Below are 17,738 nucleotides of genomic sequence, written 5' to 3'. Positions count from 1 at the left end.
CTGTGCTAATCTTATTTTTCCCATTAGGATGGCTGAACGAGGCAAAGGTAACTCATTTCATTGTTATAATTCTACAAGCTGGCGAGATCTGAAGCTCTGTTTAGCTCAACACTGACATGACGGTAAGTGGGGGCGGTACTTCCGGTATAAACACAAACGTTGTCTTTAACTACTTCCTTCCAGCAGTGATGAGTATTCTACAACGTTTGTACAATTCATCGTTGTCAAAGCCATGCTTAATTAATCCGTTAAAAGAGCAAGGAACAGTATGCAGTGCCACACAAAAAAATGAAAAAACAACACCAACAATAATTTTTGGGCGTTCATAGCCATGGTTGTCAACTGTACCGCAGGTGTAGAATGTAAAACACAGTGGATAGATGTTGTGGTGGCAGCTGTTGAGAAGTACTTGGGTGTACAATATTTTACTGCAGAGTTACAAGGTGTTTTGAACGATAATATTGCTGGCCTGGTGTAGGATCAGAGGGCCAAAGTAGTGGAATAATGACGTTTTAATGGGTGTAGGGTTAGTTGGTTTTTCACAAAGTGCAATGAATTAATACTACAGAATAGTAGCCTGATACACAGCCAATACACTTGCTGGAGGTATGAACCTTTAACAATTGTTTATGGCGGACCGCCATAATACCAAAGAAGAAGAAGACCACTTCCTTCTCAACTGCTTCGAGACTGCTCGGTGAAACGGAAGTATAAGTACATTGACAACTGCGGACATTGCATTGCTGTTAAGTGCTGCATGACAACTGCAGACGTCGGATTGAACATACTTTGGGTTTTACTGGTTCGCTGCACGGACAGCGCAGCGGTAATCAGTCTGGTATTTCATAGGCGTCCATTACTGGGCCTTAGAGAATTACAACTATCTGGACTCTCGAAGAGGACGTTGTTTCAACAGACTCGTATAGAGTTAGACGATAACAGACAGCAGGATTCTTTGCGAATAGGGTGTTGAACGTTTTCCTGACTTTAATAGATCAGGTAAGATCTTATCCAGGATCATTCTGAAGTTAGGTTAGCCTACATCAGACATTTTATTGTAACAAATTAAATCTAGTTTTGATATTTAAAAGGACGTTTGATTGCTCTGGTATAGCTGTTCTTTATCTGAACGCTGTAACAAAGAAAGTAACTGTAGTGTAGGCTAGCTACAGATTTACTGTCACTTTTTCGAAGAAGAAATTATGAAGAAAAAATAGCTTCAACGATGGATCGGGTAAGTTTTATTTTACATTATGCCTACTGTGGTGTATAACATGTCTAGGCCTATTTTTCGTCATCTTTGATCTTCCATTTCCATTTGAACAGCTGGACAAAATAAACAATGACGGTAATTAAAAACGTGGGATATTTTATTGTTTGTTCTAACCTGTTCGTTCATATGCCTTGACACAGCCGTGACAAGACGACAGTGGCAGAATAAATTCAACCACACCTTTTTGTGTAATCATAAAGCCGGAGTGCAACGTCTTTCCGGTGAAGTTAACAAAATATGTTCCATGTAACTAACAGTTACATGACCTACAGAATGGTCAAGCAAGTGAATGTTTCGGACGCTTTCAGACGACTCAACAACTATTGAATTATTGTTAACACAAAGAAAACAGGCGCTGCCTCCACTATTCAAGCACCATTTCAACATCATCTAATCATTCAATCAAATGTATTTATAAAGCCCTTTTTACATCAGCCGATGTCACAAAGTGCTGTACAGAAACCCAGCCTAAAACCCCAAACATCAAGTAATGTAGATGCACGGTGGCTAGAAAAACACTCTCTAGAAAGGCAGGAACCTAGGTAGAACCCTAGAGAGGAACCAGGCTATGAGGGGTGGCCTGTCCTCTTCTGGCTGTGCTAGGTGGAGATTATAACAGTACATGGCCGAGATGTTCAAATGTTTTCTAGATGACCAGCAGGGTAAAATAGTAATAATCGGGTGCAACAGGTCAAGCACCTCGGGAGTAAATGAGAGAGAGACCTGAGGCATGGTGTTAGGGCAGAGGTCATAGGGCAGAGGTCATAGGGCAGAGGTCTTAGGGCAGAGAGAAATTACATTCACACTGGATAAGAAAGAAGACATAAGACAGAAGAAATACTCCATCAAAATAAAATACTCCAGCATAAATATTGGAGTCTGAGATAGGAGGGGTCGGGAGACACTGTGACCCCATCCGACGATACCCCCAGACATGGCCAAACAGGCAGGATTTAACCCCACCCACTTTACCAAAGCACAGCCCCCACACCACTAGATGGCTATCTTCCGCCACCATCCTACTACTCTGAGACAAGGCCTTGTATAGCCCACGAAGATCTCCCCCACAGCACGAACCGGAGGGGGGCGCCAACCCGGACAGGAAGATCACATCAGTGACTCAACCCACTCAAGTGACGCACCCCTCCTAGCGAAGGCATGGAAGAACACCAGTAACCCAGTGACTCAGCCCCTGTGATAGGGTTAGAGGCAGAGAATCCCAGTGGAAAGGGGAACTGGCCAGGCAGAGACGGCAAGGGCGATTCGTTGCTCCAGCGCCTTTCTGTTCACCTTCACACCCCTGGGCCAGACTACACTCAATCATATGACCCACTGAAGAGATGAGTCTTCAATAAAGACTTAAAGGTTGAGACCGAGTCTGTGTCTCTCACATGGGTAGGCAGACCATTCCATAAAAATGTAACTCTTTTGGAGAAAGCCCTGCCTCCAGCTGTTTGCTTAGAAATTCTTGGGACACTAAGGAGGCCTGCGTCTTGTGACCGTACCGCACGTGTAGGTATGTACGGCAGGACGAATTCGGAAAGATGGATAGGAGCAAGCCCATGTAATACTTTGTAGGTTAGCAGTAAAACCTTGAAATCAGCCCTTGCCTTAGCAGGAAGCCAGTGTAGGGGCTAGCACTGGAGTAATATGATTACATTTTTTGGTTCTAGTCAAGATTCTAGCAGCCGTGTTTAGCACTACCTGAAGTTTATTTAGTGCTTTATCCGGGTAGCCGGAAAGTAGAGCATTGCAGTAGTCTAATCTCGAAGTGACAAAAGCATGGATACATTTTTCTGCATCATTTTTAGACAGAAAGTTTCAGATTTTGTGCAATGTTACGTAGATGGAAAAAAGCTGTCCTTGAAACAGTCTTGATGTTTTTCCTAATCACCTATGCTTAGTCTACTACAGTGACAACTAAAATATACATACAATCAGGCACATAACTTTCACTGCACTGGGGGCAGGGTGACATGACCCCCCCACATTCTGAAATTGCTTTTTTGCCCCCCCCCTCCCCCTTCTTCCTGTGGTGTAGCTGCTGAGCCAGGCTAGTAACCATCACCCTCTGTCTTCTTCCTGTGGTGTAGCTGTGGAGCCAGGCTAGTAACCATCACCCTCTGTCTTCTCCCTGTGGTGTATCTTCTGAGCCAGGCTAGTAACCATCACCCTCTGTCTTCTCCCTGTGGTGTATCTTCTGAGCCAGGCTAGTAACCTTGGACACAGTTCAATGTCAAACAGATGTTGCAGGAGCTTTGTGTGATCTACTCGATCAAAGGCTTTGGACATATCAGCAAGTAACACCCTCACCATTGTTGGTATGTTTGGAGTCTGTAGTTGTCAGCCAGGAGTGTGTGGCTTTCACAAGGGCGGTAGTATTGCTGGACTTTGGGAGGTAGGCATACTGATTTGTGCACTCAGATAACTCAAGCCAACAGTTTTATCTTTTAATGAAGTTCTGGATTTTTCCAAGGCATGACGTTAGAGAGATGGGCCTCCAGTCACTCGTTGAACATGGGTTTGACACTTTAGGTATAGGACATCCTGATCACATCGACAGTGTTGATGAGATAATACACTGTGTTCTACCGAAGCGTTTTCTCATTTGCCCATGGTGGATGATAGTGTACTCCCACGAACAGAGTTGAAATGAGCTGGGGAGTCGTTTAGGACGGAGCTGAAGCCACATACACTCAAATTCCTATTTCTCCTGGTCAGTTATTCTCTTTGCCTGCATACTGTGGTTCACATACATAGCCACACCCCCTCCTCTCATCCCCTCCTCTCTGGACCTGTCATTTCTGAACAGCTGATAGTTGTATATGAAAAGAGATTCATCTGGCATATTTTCGCGGGCCCAAGTTTAAGTGACGCATCCAAAGCAGATCAAATTCATCCACTTTGTTTATCAATGATCTTGAATTACAAACCAGCACATTCGGGGTCCTTGGGGCATCCTGGGAAGTATTTGTGACGTCACATAATTCAGTTAGAATTCTGCGTTCACGTGAGCGATTGTGTTTTTGATGTGTTTTAGGTCTGTTACCTTCTATTGTCAGTATTTTCCTCCGTCTGCCCTTACCAGCTGTAGTCCATCTCACCCGGCTTCTTAAGCGCATTATCCCGAAGCACTAAAATTTGTCTCGGATATGTGGTGCCAGTGGAGGTGCATGTTTTTTGTAAATCAGTAGAAAATGTGATGATTATTCCACAACGTTTGTACAATTAATCGTTGTCAAAGCCATGCTTAATCCGTTAAAAGAGCAAGGAACAGTATGCAGTGTGACACAAAACAATGAAAAAACAACACCAACAAACATCTCAAACATTGTAACACGTTACTCTCGAGCAGCTGCCTGGAAGCGCCACAGCATTGAACTACATTAACTACATCCGTTCAAAACAAAATATGCCACACTGCTACCTTAGAATGCATGCAATGCAATGGACTTCTGCAACGCTAGCTAGCTATTCCATAGTCCAAGCTACGGTAAACGCTAGCTACTCCATAGTCCAAGCTATGGTAAACGCTAGCTACTCCATAGTCCAAGCTACGGTAAACGCTAGCTACTCCATAGTCCAAGCTACGGTAAACGCTAGCTACTCCATAGTCCAAGCTACGGTAAACGCTAGCCATATTTCACTGTCAGACAGGACACAACTCAAACTAGCTGAGAAAACAAAACAAATCAAATCAGATTGTATTGGTCCATACACATACTTAGCATATCTTATTGAGGGTGTAGCGAATTGATTGTTCCTAGTTCCAACAGTGCAGTAATGTCTAACAATAAAATTATGGAATTCAGAAATATATAAATATTAGTCCAGATTATAAATACAGTACATTCATAAGTATGTGGACACCCCTTCAAATGATTAGATTTGGCTATTTCAGCCACACCCGATGCCAGGAAAAGCTACCTGCTCCAATGCATAGTGCCAACTGTAAAGTTTGGTGGAGGAGGAATACTTGTCAGAGGATGTTTTTCATGGTTCGGGTCCCTTAGTTCCAGTGAAGGGAATTCTTAACGCTACAGCATGCAATGACATTTTAGACGATTCTGTGCTTCCAACTTTGTGTTAAGTTTGGGGAAGGCCCTTTCCTGTTTCAGCATGACAATGCCCCGTGCACAAAGCCAGGTCCATACAGAAATAGTTTGTTGAGATTGGTGTGGAAGAACTTGACTGGCCTGCACAGAGACTCCTGACCTCAACCCCATCGAACACCTTTGGGATGTATTGGAACGCAGACCGCAAGCCAGGCCTAATTGCCCAACATCAGTGCTCAACCTCACTAATGCACTTGGGGCTGAATTGAAGCAAGTTCCCGCAGCAATGTTCCAACATCTAGTGGAAAGACTTCCCGGAAGTGGAGGCTGTATAGCAGCAAAGGGGAGACCAACTCCATATTAATGCTCATGATTTTGGAATGAGATGTTCAACGAGCACGTGTCCACATACTTTTGGGAATGTAGTGTATGTGATGGGATTCTCGTGGAAATTCAACACAGGGACACTCGAATTCAATCTTAAATGAATGAAGTTTTTTTTATCAGCATGCTGGAGAGGTCAAACTTAGAAGTATAAAGTACCGTTCTGAAGGTATCTCCCTCAGGGCAGTCCCATTAGATCTCTTATATTACTGGTTACAGACAGGTTACATAGTCATAGTTCATAGGGTTGGTTCCGGCATGTCTGGCACCGCCTCCTGTCTTAACTTATAGAACATATTCTGGCCGTTCTGCCAGATGGTCCTAAGGAGAGGGTCATGCCAAATCTGTGCTTATCAACAGTGCCAAACTAACAACTCTGCCATTAGACAGGCTTGATTGTATTTACAGCTCTGATCTGGATGGTGGACTAGCCCTGTGTTGGATATTTGTCAACGGCCATTCCAATGGAGTGGTGCTTGGGGTGGGGGAGGGGCTAATGCCCCCCAAACCCTGATTATATAAATGTATAGGATACATAACTCTACAACACTTTAGACTAGAAACAGGCTGTTAAAGGCACCAGAAAGACGTGGCTCTATTGTTCATGGGGATAACTGTATACATTTACATTCATTTAATTCAGGGTGGAAGGTAAAACCAAATAATTGATGGAGTTGGCTCTAAATACTACATAATAATGAGCAGCAGTAGTTCAGGTGTTGAGGTTTTTCATCTGGTTATTATGATGAATAACGATTTTGCAGGTGTTGGTGTTCGCTGACTTTTTGGAGAGGGAAGGGTGGAGCTCTTCATTCCAGCATCTGTTAAGCTCTCATCCTAACACGTATGAACTCAGAACTAAATTCGTGCGGCTGACCAATTACGTGAGACATTAGTTCTGGGTTAACCAAGATTAACTCAGGGGTGAAAGATGTGTTCAACTCCAATGAATACTCAAAGGTTCTGAACATAAGACAGGAGGCATTACAAGTGTTATACGTTTTTACATTAGTAAAAAAATATACCACTTCCATTTGAGAAATGTCCCAAAGTGATTTGAAAACTGTACATTTGTGGAAAGTAGTGAACGGTTACACACTTCAGGAGAAAGGAGGTATTATAAGGATGCAGCCATCAATCAGAGATTTAGACTAATCAAATGTTTGGTCTAATGATATTCTATGTACAATACTTCCTGTGGTCACCAGGACAGAGCTAGTCCGTCCCCCTCCACCCTGCCGGAGTCCCCTGGTCACAACTCTCCTGGTAGCTCCTTACTGCTCGGTCTGAAGAGGGTTTCTGTGCTGCTGGTCGACTGCAGGAAAACACCAGGGCAGAGTGGAACTGTGAGAGAAGGACACAAGGATGGAGATTTGATTTCATCAAGTAAGAACAATGGGGTGTGTGGATGAGACCACAATCTGCTTCTGCAACTTCTGTTTATTGATTTATAAACAGTAAAACGCTCAGGGGCTAGTTAATTGTCAATAGAATTTCATGAATGGAGGGTACCTAATAAACTGGGTGTATATTGATGATAACAGTGGCAGGTAGTCTTGTGTTTTAAGAGCGTTGGGCCACAAATTGAAAGGTTGCTGGTTTGGATCTCTGAGCCGACTTGGTAGAAAATCTGTCTGTGCCCTTGAGCAAGATACTTAACCCTAATTGCTCCTGTAAATCACTCTGGATAACATTGTCTGCTAAATAACACTTACATTTTTTTTGTTATCGTGTTTGTTTATGGACCCATGTTTCCAAAAACCTAGCTATTCAATGTCTTTGTTTCACAGGGGACACCCCTAACCGTCGTTCTCTCAGTGGCAGGTGCTTATCTTCTGGGCATCCTCAACCACATGTTGCTGACGAGACAGAGAAGAGTCTCTCCAGATCAGAACATCTCAAGAAACATCAGCAGAGGTGTACAGGGAAGAAACCTCACCACTGCTGCTCTGACTGTGGGAAGAGTTTCACAAACCGGAGTGACTTCATTATTCACCAGCGGATTCACACCGGAGAGAAACCGTACTGCTGCTCACAGTGTGGGAAGAGTTTCGCTGCTTCTAACACCTTAAAATCTCACCTGAGAATTCATACAGGGGAGAAGCCTTACCCCTGCCTTGATTGTGGGAAAAGCTTTTCATATTTGGGAGCCCTAAACATACACAAGCTAACACACACTGGAGTGAAGCCTTATAGCTGTGATCAATGTGGGAAGAGCTATGCTGTATCAGATGCCCTAACTATACACCAGTGCATACACACAGGAGAGAAATCTTATATCTGTGATCAGTGTGGGAAGGGCTTCAGTCAATCAGGGCCCCTAAATTCACACCAGAGAACACACACTGGAGAGAAACCTTATAGCTGTGATCAGTGTGGGAAGAACTTTGCTCTAGCTTCCTCCCTGACTAGACACCATCGAACACACACTGGAGAGAGACCTTATGTCTGTCTATGTGGGAAGAGCTTTGCTCTAGCTTCCACCCTGAATACACACCAGCTAACACACACTGGAGAGAAGCCTTTTAGATGTGATAAGTGTGGGAAGAGCTTTGCTATAGCTTCCTCCCTGACTAGACACCATCGAACACACACTAGAGAGAAACCTTTTACCTGTGTTAAGTGTGGGAAGAGCTTCAGTCAATCAGGAACACTAAATTCACACCAGCGAACACACACTGGAGTGAAACCTTATAGATGTGCTCAGTGTGGCAAGAGCTTTGCTCAATCAGTACACCTGAATATACACCAGAGACAACACACAGGAGAGAAACCTTTTAGCTGTGATCAGTGTGGGAAGAGCTTTGCTGTGTCAGAAAAACTTACTATACACCACCGCATACACACAGGAGAGAAGCCTTATAGCTGTAATCAGTGTGGGAAGAGCTTCAGTCAATCAGGGACCCTAAATTCACACCAGCGAACACACACTGGAGAGAAACCCTATGTTTGTCTATGTAGGAAGCGCTTTGCTTATTTAGGGCAATTGAAAAAACACCAGAAAACAAAAACGTGCCGTATTTCCTCTCCCTCCTATCTGTCACCGGTTCCAGTACACTAAATAAAGGATCAATAGGAAATATCTAGTGAACAGTCATATCCATCTCCCATTCTTAAACAGTTCCCTCAGTCTGATCACCATGGTAACCTCTATGGAGCATAATATGCAGCTCTGATCTAGCATCAGGTCTCCCCTGTGTCTATGTAATATCACATATTGATCTAAATAGATAAATGTTATCATAGGAAATGTTATAGTGAACCTGTGAGGATGTTGATAATTGTATCTTCTTTCATACACTGCCCTTTGGCATTTTTCCTATTTTGTTGTATTACAACCTGTAATTTAAATAGATTTTTATTTGGATTTCATGTAATGGGCATACACAAAATAGTCCAAATTGGTGAAGTGAAATGAAAAATATTACTTGTTTAAAAAAATTCTAATAAATTAAACAAAAGTGGTGTGGGCTTATGTATTCACCCCCTTTGCTATGAAGCCTCTAAATATGATCTGGTACAACCAATTACCTTCAGAAGTTACATAATTAGCTAAATGAAGTACACCTGTGTGCAATCTAAGTGTCTTTTATACAGGTAATGAGTTCAAACAGGTGCAGTTAATACATGTAATCAGTGGAGAACAGGGGGGGCTTCTTAAATTAAAACTGGTCTGTGAGAGCTGGAAATCTTACTAGTTGGTAGGTGATCAAATACTTATGTCAGGCAATAAAATGCTAATTAATTACTTAAAAATCATACAATGTGATTTTCTGGATTTTTGTTTTAGATTCCGTCTCTCACAGTTGAAGTGTACCTATGATAAAAAGTTACAGACCTCTACATGCTTTGTGAGTAGGAAAACCTGCAAAATCGGCAGTGTATCAAATACTTGTTCTCCCCACTGTATATATATATATACACCTGTTCTGAAAGGCCCCAGAGTCTGCAACACCACTAAGCAAGGGGCACCATGAAGATCAAGGAGCTCTCCAAACAGGTCCGGGACGAAGTTGTGGAGAAGTACAGATCAGGGTTGAGTTGTAAAAATTATATCTGAAACTTTGAACATCCAACGGAGCACCATTAAATCCATAAAAAAAATGGAAATGGCCCTAAGCATACTGCTAAAGCAACACTCGAGTGGTTTAAGGGGGAAACATTTAAATGTCTTGGAATGGCCTAGTCAAAGCCCAGACCTCAATCCAATTGAGAATCTGTGGTATAACTTAAAGATTGATGTATACCAGCGGAATCCAACCAACTTGAAGGAGCTGGAGCAGTTTTGCCTTGAAGAATGGGCAAAAATAGAGACACCCCAAGAGACTTGCAGCTGTAATTGCTGCAAAAGGGGGGGAGGGGGATGATGTAGAATAATGTTTCAACAACAGGTTTATATTCATGTATTCAATTGATCAATACATTCAATCCATTATCTTCTAAACAAAGAAGTTATCACTTAAATGGTGTATTTCATAAATCTGTATTGATTAAAATGATCCTAAATCTAATCCATAATATATTGGATAATAATTTCCAGTTCAAGGTAATAACTATGCATACTGTGTCTTGTAACAACGGTTAATGTAATAACAGATTTATAATGTAAAAAAAACTGGTATATGTAATATCTTGTTGATATGATAAAATGTTGAATTGTTATAGTAATAATTTTTTCCATTTAATGTAATAAGTTACTTTATCAGGTGAGTTACAACTTTAATGAATAATGTAATAACACCTAAACCAATGTTTTATGTGTTACCTCACTAATGTTAATGCACATATCACCCTCCACCAATTACAAACCTACACACACAATCCTATGCCCTTGTACTCGTACACAAACACACACTCTAATCATTGGTCACATACACATATTTAGCAGATGTTATTGCGGGTGTAGAAATGCTTGTGTTCCTAGCTCCAACAGTGCAGTAATATCTAACAATACACACACACATCTAAAAGTAAAAGATTAGAATTCTTGAAATATACACACCTGTACAATCGAATATATATACAGACACACACACATTGATAAAAAATAAACTGAATGAATCTGTAGACCTTATAGTCAATGAGCCAGGGTGCTCGGTTGTCTCACTTGGGGTGAAAATGTCTCATAGTGATTTTTTTTGTCCTTGGAGTTGAAAATGTGTTCTATCATACACATCAGAATGACCTGTTATTTATTTTAAAAGAAAATTATACATTTGTAACTTGTTTTGACAAGTAGTTCTGAAACATCATAAAAATGACATTGAAAAAGTGACCAGGCTTCGTGTGGGGAGCCCCCCGACCGTACCCCCACCCCATCATGTGCTACCACCTCCACCCTGATCACCACTTCTCGGAGAAGTCATTACACGCCTCAGAGGACTTTTCAGATAGAAACATAAAATAGACAAACATACTTTGATAATGTAATGTATTTATCAGATGGATGAAACAGGACCAAAATACACATTTGGAAAATGTGAAGATCATTGAAGCAAATTAAAAAGAGTAAGGGACCAAGTATGGACCGTTGCCAGAAGAAAGTTAAGAGTGAAGAATATTTTGACTCTGACTCCAATATTACATGAATGCTAAAGACCCATAATTGTATCAATGAATCTAGTCAAGGTAACAAGCCTTCAGTCACCACTCAGAATACTATAATATGCAAGTGTCTAGGTTTACCATTATGCATTCATTAAAATACTAAGTGACAAGAGCTAATATCTTGAAATTCTGTTGTCAATTTGTTTACTGTAAAATAGCATTGTATCTGGTCAAACACCATTTTTTCTAAGGGTTGGTAACAGCCTGATTGGTCGGCTATTTGAGCCAGTAAAGGGGCTTTACTCTTCTTGGGTAGCAGAATGACTTTAGCTTCTCTCCAGGCCTGAGGGCACACGCTCTCTAGTAGGCTTAAATTGAAGATGTGGCAAATAGGAGTGGCAATATCGTCTACTATTATCCTCAGTAATTTTCCATCTAGATTGTCAGACCCCGGTGGCTTGTTATTGTTGATAGACAATAATTTATTCACTTCTTCCACACTGATTTTATGGAATTCTAAAGTACAATTCTTGTCTGTCATAATTTGGTCCGATATTCTTGGATGTGTCGTGTCAGTGTTTGTTGCTGACATGTCATCCCTTAGTTTTCTTATCTTGCCAATGAAAAAGTAATTCAAGTGGTTTGCAATATCAGTGGGCTTTGTGATGAATGAGCCATCTCTATAAGCAAATCAAATCAAATGTTATTTGTCACATACACATGGTTAGCAGATGTTAATGCGAGTGTAGCGAAATGCTTGTGATACTGCATAGTTTCCTAGCAATGCAAAGCGAGGCGGCCATCTCTGTCGGCGCCGGAAGGTCTGTTGAAAACACAGGTTTAGATGTTATGCGTTTTGTTCTACAATCTGTATCAGCTAACATCACTTCTTGTGAATTTTGAAGTATTTATGTAATAAAAAAGAATTGCAAAGGCTTCATAATTCATGAAATTCATATTTCAAATTCATCTGCTATTATCTCATAGAACAAAATGTACTGTATAAGATCTCCTTAGCCTGTGCTGACCTTATTTTTGGTGTTCCAAAACCTTCATTTTCCCCCATTAATTTTTCCCATTGGGATGGCTGAACGAGCCAAAGGTAACTAATGTCCGAGTTTCAAGACTACAAGCTGGCAAGCTTTAAAGCTCTGTATAAATCGACATTGACATGATTGGTTGACGGTAAGTGTATCAGTGCTTCCCTTATAAACACAAACTCCCTTCCAGCAGTGTGTATCAGGGACATTCCTAGATGTGAGAAGTGTGCAGGAGGACCTGAGAGAAAGGAATGTGTAGTATTGATGTAAAAAGTTGTGTGTATAAACTGTAGGGGTGCACATGGTGCTGGAGATCAGATGTGTCCGGTGAGAGAAAGACAGGTTGAGGTTACCAGGATCACAGTAGTGCAGAAGGTGTTGTATGCTGAGGCAGTGAAGAGAGTAGTAGAGGAAGATGGGTCCAGGGTGAGGGATCCTGAGAGGATCCCTGTGATTAGGCAGAGGTCAATAGAGAGTGACAGGAATAACATGCTTCAGTAAGTTTTGGCCAAGTTCATGGCCATGGTTGTCAACTGTACCACAGTAATAGAATGTAAAACACAGTGGATAGATGTTGTGGTGGCAGCTGGTGAGAAGTAATTGGGTGTATAATATTTTACTGCATATTTACAAGGTGTTTTGAAGGATAATATCCTGTCCTCCCAGGATGCTGGCCTGGTGTTGAATCAGAGGGCCAAAGTAGTGGAATAATGATGAGGTTTTAATGGGTGTAGGGTTAGTTGGTTTTTCACAAAGTGTAATGAATTCATACTACAGAATAGTAGGCTGATACACAGCCAACACACTAGGTGGGGAAGTGCACCTATAGTCATTGTTTTGCGGACCGCCATAACACTAAAGAAGAAGAAGACCACTTCCTTCTCAACATCTCTGGATCTGGTCTGTAAAGCGGAATAATTATAAATCAATCCAATTTTATTGGTCACATACTTGTGTTTAGCAGATGTTATAGCGGGTGTAGCGAAATGCTTGTAACACACTGACTACTTCGGAGGTTGCATTGCAGTAAATGCTGCATGGTTCGCAGCACGTATAGCTGTAATTTTGTATTTTTTAGGCTACACTTACTGGGCCTCAGACAATTAAAACTATCTGGAATCTCGGAAGAGGACGTTGTTCCAACAGACTCTGGGGTAGAGGTAGACGACAACAGTATTTTTGGTGAATAGGGTGTTGGACGTTTTATTGACTTTAATAGATTACAATCTTATCCAGGATCTTTCTGAAGTAAGATTAGGCTACATCAGACATATATTTGTCACAACGTAAGTCGAGTGTTGATATTTAAATTAACGTTTGTTCTGGTCTAGCTTTATCTGAACGCGGTAACAAAGAAAGTAACTAGTGCAGGCTAGCTACAGATTTACTGTCACGTTTTTTATTTGAAGAAACTTTGAAGAAAGAACGGCTTCAACGATGGATCGGGTAAGTTATGTCGACTTATTAACCGTTTTCCTACTGTGGTGTATAACATGTCTAGTTTAATCATCTTTGATCTTCCATATCCATTCGTTCCATTTGAACAGTTGGACAAAATAAACAATGGTGGTAAATAAACACGTGGGATATTTTGTCCTTCAGCAAAGTAGCCAACTAGCCCAAAGCGCACAGATTGATACAAGGCAATGCGCAACAAGCAGGTAAAGTCAGAACCAGGGAGAAATAATGAGGGCAAAGCTACAACTTACAGTAGCGGTGTGTAGGTAAAAATCACCAGGGAAGAAAGCCAGAAAAATAGCCATATTACATGTTGTGATAATTGCGTTGTTATAACCTGTTAGTTCATATGCCTTGACACAGCTGAGACAAGAAGACAGTGGCAGAATACATTCAACCAGACCTTTGTTACATCATAAAACTAGAGAGCAACATCTGTCCTGTTAAGTTCACAAGAAATGTTGCATGTAACAGTTACATGACCTTCAGAATGGTCGAGCAAGTGAATGTTTTCTGACATTTCAGGAAACTAAACAACTATTGATTTAGAGTTACTGAAAAGTAAACTGGTGCTTCCTCCACTGTTAAAGCACCATTTCAACTTCAACATCATCTAATTTAGTGACAACTAAAAGATACCAAAAACCAGGGGTGCAACTTTCACTGGGATTGAGTGTATCTGCAGGAACAGTCACACCCATGGCCCTCACACTAGCTCCACTTCTAATATGTTAAGGAATCCCTAGTTATCTTTCCTTCCTCCCTAACTGTGCACTTGTTCACTTTCCTTCACTGATTTGAAAGGAAATGGCTGTTATAAAACATATGGTGGATTCTCCCACTATCACATGACTCCACCAATCCAATGACGTTTTTTTCTCTCTTTGGTACAATTGTCATAAGTATGTTGTAGATTTTCGTAACTGTAAGTACAATGATGTTCCTGTCATTTGTTAACCATCAAGTTTTATTCGTTTTTACATTTTGTAAAAAATATTCCAATTCCATTTTGACAAATTTGCCAAAGTGAAATATACAAGACATTTGTGGAAAGTAGTGAACGGTTACACACTTCAGGAGAAAGGAGGTATTAAAAGGATGCAGCCATCAATCAGAGATTTAGACTAATCAAATGTTTGGTCTAATGATATTCTATGTACAATACTTCCTGTGGTCACCAGGACAGAGCTAGTCCGTCCCCCTCCACCCTGCCGGAGTCCCCTGGTCACAACTCTCCTGGTAGCTCCTTACTGCTGGGTCTGAAGAGGGTTTCTGTGCTGCTGGTCGACTGCAGGAAAACACCAGGGCAGAGTGGAACTGTGAGAGAAGGACACGAGGAGGGGGAGGGAGATCTGATTTCATCAAGTAAGAACAATGGGGGATGTGGATTAGACTGCAATCTGATTCTGCATCTTCTGTTAATTGATGGAAAAACAGTAAACACTCAGTGGCCAGTAAATTCAGTCCAGTTTCGTGTACGGAGGGGAATGTACTTAATAAATTGTTTGATGATAAGGGCAGCAGGTAGCCTCATGGTTAAGAGCGTTGGGACACTAATCAAAAGGTTGCTTATTCCAATGTCTGAGCCGACAAGGTGAAAAATCTGTCTGTGCCTTTGAGCAAGGTACTAAACCCTAATTGCTCCTGTAAATTGCTCTTGATAAGAGCGTCTGCTAAATAATAAAACAATAAAAAATAAACGTTTTGGAAATATGGGTTCATATACAAATACTAACTATTCAAGGTCTTTATTTTACAGGGGACACCCCTAACCATCGTTCTCTTAGTGGGAGGGGCTTATCGTCTGGGGAGCCTCAACAACATGTTGCTGAGGAGACAGAGAAGAGTCTCTCCAGATCAGAGCATCTCAAGAAACACCAGCAGGGACACACAGGGAAGAAACCTCACCACTGCTGCTCTGACTGTGGGAAGAGTTTCACAAGCCAGAGTGGCTTCATTATTCACTGTGATCAGTGTGGGAAGAGTTTTGCTGCATCTAACACCTTCAAATCTAATGTAAGAATTCATACAGGAGAGAAGCTTTATAGCTGTGATCAGTGTGGAAAGAGCTTCAAACATTCAGGCAGCCTGACTACACACCAGCTAATGCACACTGGAGAGAAGCCTTATAAGTGTGATCAGTGTGGAAAGAGCTTTGCTGCAGCTTCCGTCCTGATTATACACCAGCGTGTACACACAGGAGAGAAGCCTTATAGCTGTGATCAGTGTGGGAAGAGCTTCAATCATTCAGGCAAACTGACTACACACCAGCTAAAGCACACTGGAGTGAAGCCTTATAGTTGTGATCAGTGTGGAAAGAGCTTTGCTGTAGCTTCCGCCCTGATTATACACCAGCGTGTACACACAGGAGAGAAGCCTTATAGCTGTGATCAGTGTGGAAAGAGCTTTGCTGTAGCTTCCACCCTGATTATACACCAGCGTGTACACACAGGAGAGAAGCCTTATAGCTGTGATCAGTGTGGGAAGAGCTTTGCTGCAGCTTCCGCCCTGACTACACACCAGCGAACACACACAGGAGAGAAGCCTTATAGCTGTGATCAGTGTGGGAAGAGCTTTGCTGTATCTTCCGCCCTGATTGTACACCAGCGTGTACACACAGGAGAGAAGCCTTATAGCTGTGATCAGTGTGGGAAGAGCTTTGCTGTATCAGGAAATCTAACTAGACACCAGCTAACACACACAGGAGAGAGGCCTTATAGCTGTGATCAGTGTGGGAAGAGCTTTGCTGTAGCTTCCAACCTGATTAGACACCAGGTAACACACACAGGAGAGAGAACTTATGTCTGTCTATGTGGGAAGAGCTTTTCTCGAGCTTCCTCCCTAACTATACACCAGCGAACGCACACTGGAGAGAGGCCTTATAGCTGTGATCAGTGTGGAAAGAGCTTTGCTGTATCAGAAAAACTAACTACACATCAGCGAACACACACATTAGAGAGGCCTTGCACACTGGTGAGAAAGAAGCCTTATATCTGTGATCAATGTGGGAAGCGTTTCAGTCAGTTATGGACCCTTTATTCACACCTGTAAGGGTTTTCCTGTGGTGAAGTAGAGGTGGACCAAAACGCAGCGTGGTTATATTGATTCATGTTTAATAAAAACAGATAAACATGAACACTACAAAACAATAAACGTGGAAAACCAAAAACAGCCCTATATGGTGCAAAACACAGAGACAGGAACAATCACCCACAAACACACAGTGAAACCCAGGCTACCTAAGTATGATTCTCAATCAGAGATAACTAATGACACCTGCCTCTGATTGAGAACCATACTAGGCCGAAACATAGAAATACCCCAAAACATAGAAAAACAAACATAGACTGCCCACCCAACTCACGCCCTGACATTTAACATTACATTTAAGTCATTTAGCAGACGCTCTTATCCAGAGCGACTTACAAATTGGTGCTTTCACCTTATGACATCCAGTGGAACAGCCACTTTACAATAGTGCATCTAGGTCTTTTAAGGGGGGAGAAGGATTACTTTATCCTATCCTAGGTATTCCTTAAAGAGGTGGGACCATACTAAAATAAATACAAAACAAAGGAAATAAAGGTCAGAACGTGACAACACCAGTGAAGACACACTGGAGAAGGAACCTTATGTCTGTCCAGGTGGGAAGAGCTTTGTTTATTTAGGGCCAGTGAGAAAACAACAGAAAGCACAAACATGCTGTATTTCATCTCCCTCCCATCTGGCACCGGTTCCAGATCCCTAAATAAAGGATCAGTAGAAAACATCTAGTAAACAGTCATATCCATCTCCCATTCTTAAATAGTTTCCTCAGTCTGATCACCATGGTAACCTCTGTGCAGCATAATATGCAGCTCTGATCTAGGATCAGGTCTCCCCTGTTTCTGTAATATCACACATTGATCTACATGGATAAATGTTATCATAGGAAATGTCATAGTGAACCTGTGGGGGGGGTTGATAATTGTATCTTCTTTC

The 17,738-nt window shown here is 41.7% G+C and overlaps 1 protein-coding gene across 5 annotated transcripts; it reads left to right on the top strand.

Moving 5' to 3' along the window:
• The first annotated feature begins 311 nt into the window (after positions 1–311).
• Positions 312–17,253, top strand: LOC135564752 (zinc finger protein 664-like). Of its 5 annotated transcripts, none has more exons than XM_065010753.1 (3): positions 312–1,234; positions 6,921–7,098; positions 15,517–17,253. In XM_065010753.1, exons 1-3 carry the CDS (start codon positions 1,226–1,228, stop codon positions 16,806–16,808), a joined length of 1,479 nt encoding a protein of 492 aa, XP_064866825.1. In that variant the 5' UTR covers positions 312–1,225; the 3' UTR covers positions 16,809–17,253. The 5 variants fall into 5 exon arrangements, with proteins under 5 accessions (XP_064866825.1, XP_064866823.1, XP_064866826.1 ...); XM_065010752.1 differs by lacking the exons at positions 312–1,234; positions 6,921–7,098 and adding exons at positions 13,170–13,745; positions 14,939–15,122; XM_065010751.1 differs by lacking the exon at positions 312–1,234 and having other exon boundaries at positions 1,245–7,098.
• The last annotated feature ends 485 nt before the right edge of the window (positions 17,254–17,738 follow it).

This window comes from Oncorhynchus nerka, linkage group LG26, assembly GCF_034236695.1.
Source record: "Oncorhynchus nerka isolate Pitt River linkage group LG26, Oner_Uvic_2.0, whole genome shotgun sequence".
Taxonomy (NCBI): domain Eukaryota; kingdom Metazoa; phylum Chordata; class Actinopteri; order Salmoniformes; family Salmonidae; genus Oncorhynchus; species Oncorhynchus nerka.
This window is presented reverse-complemented; position numbering and strand designations above follow the sequence as displayed.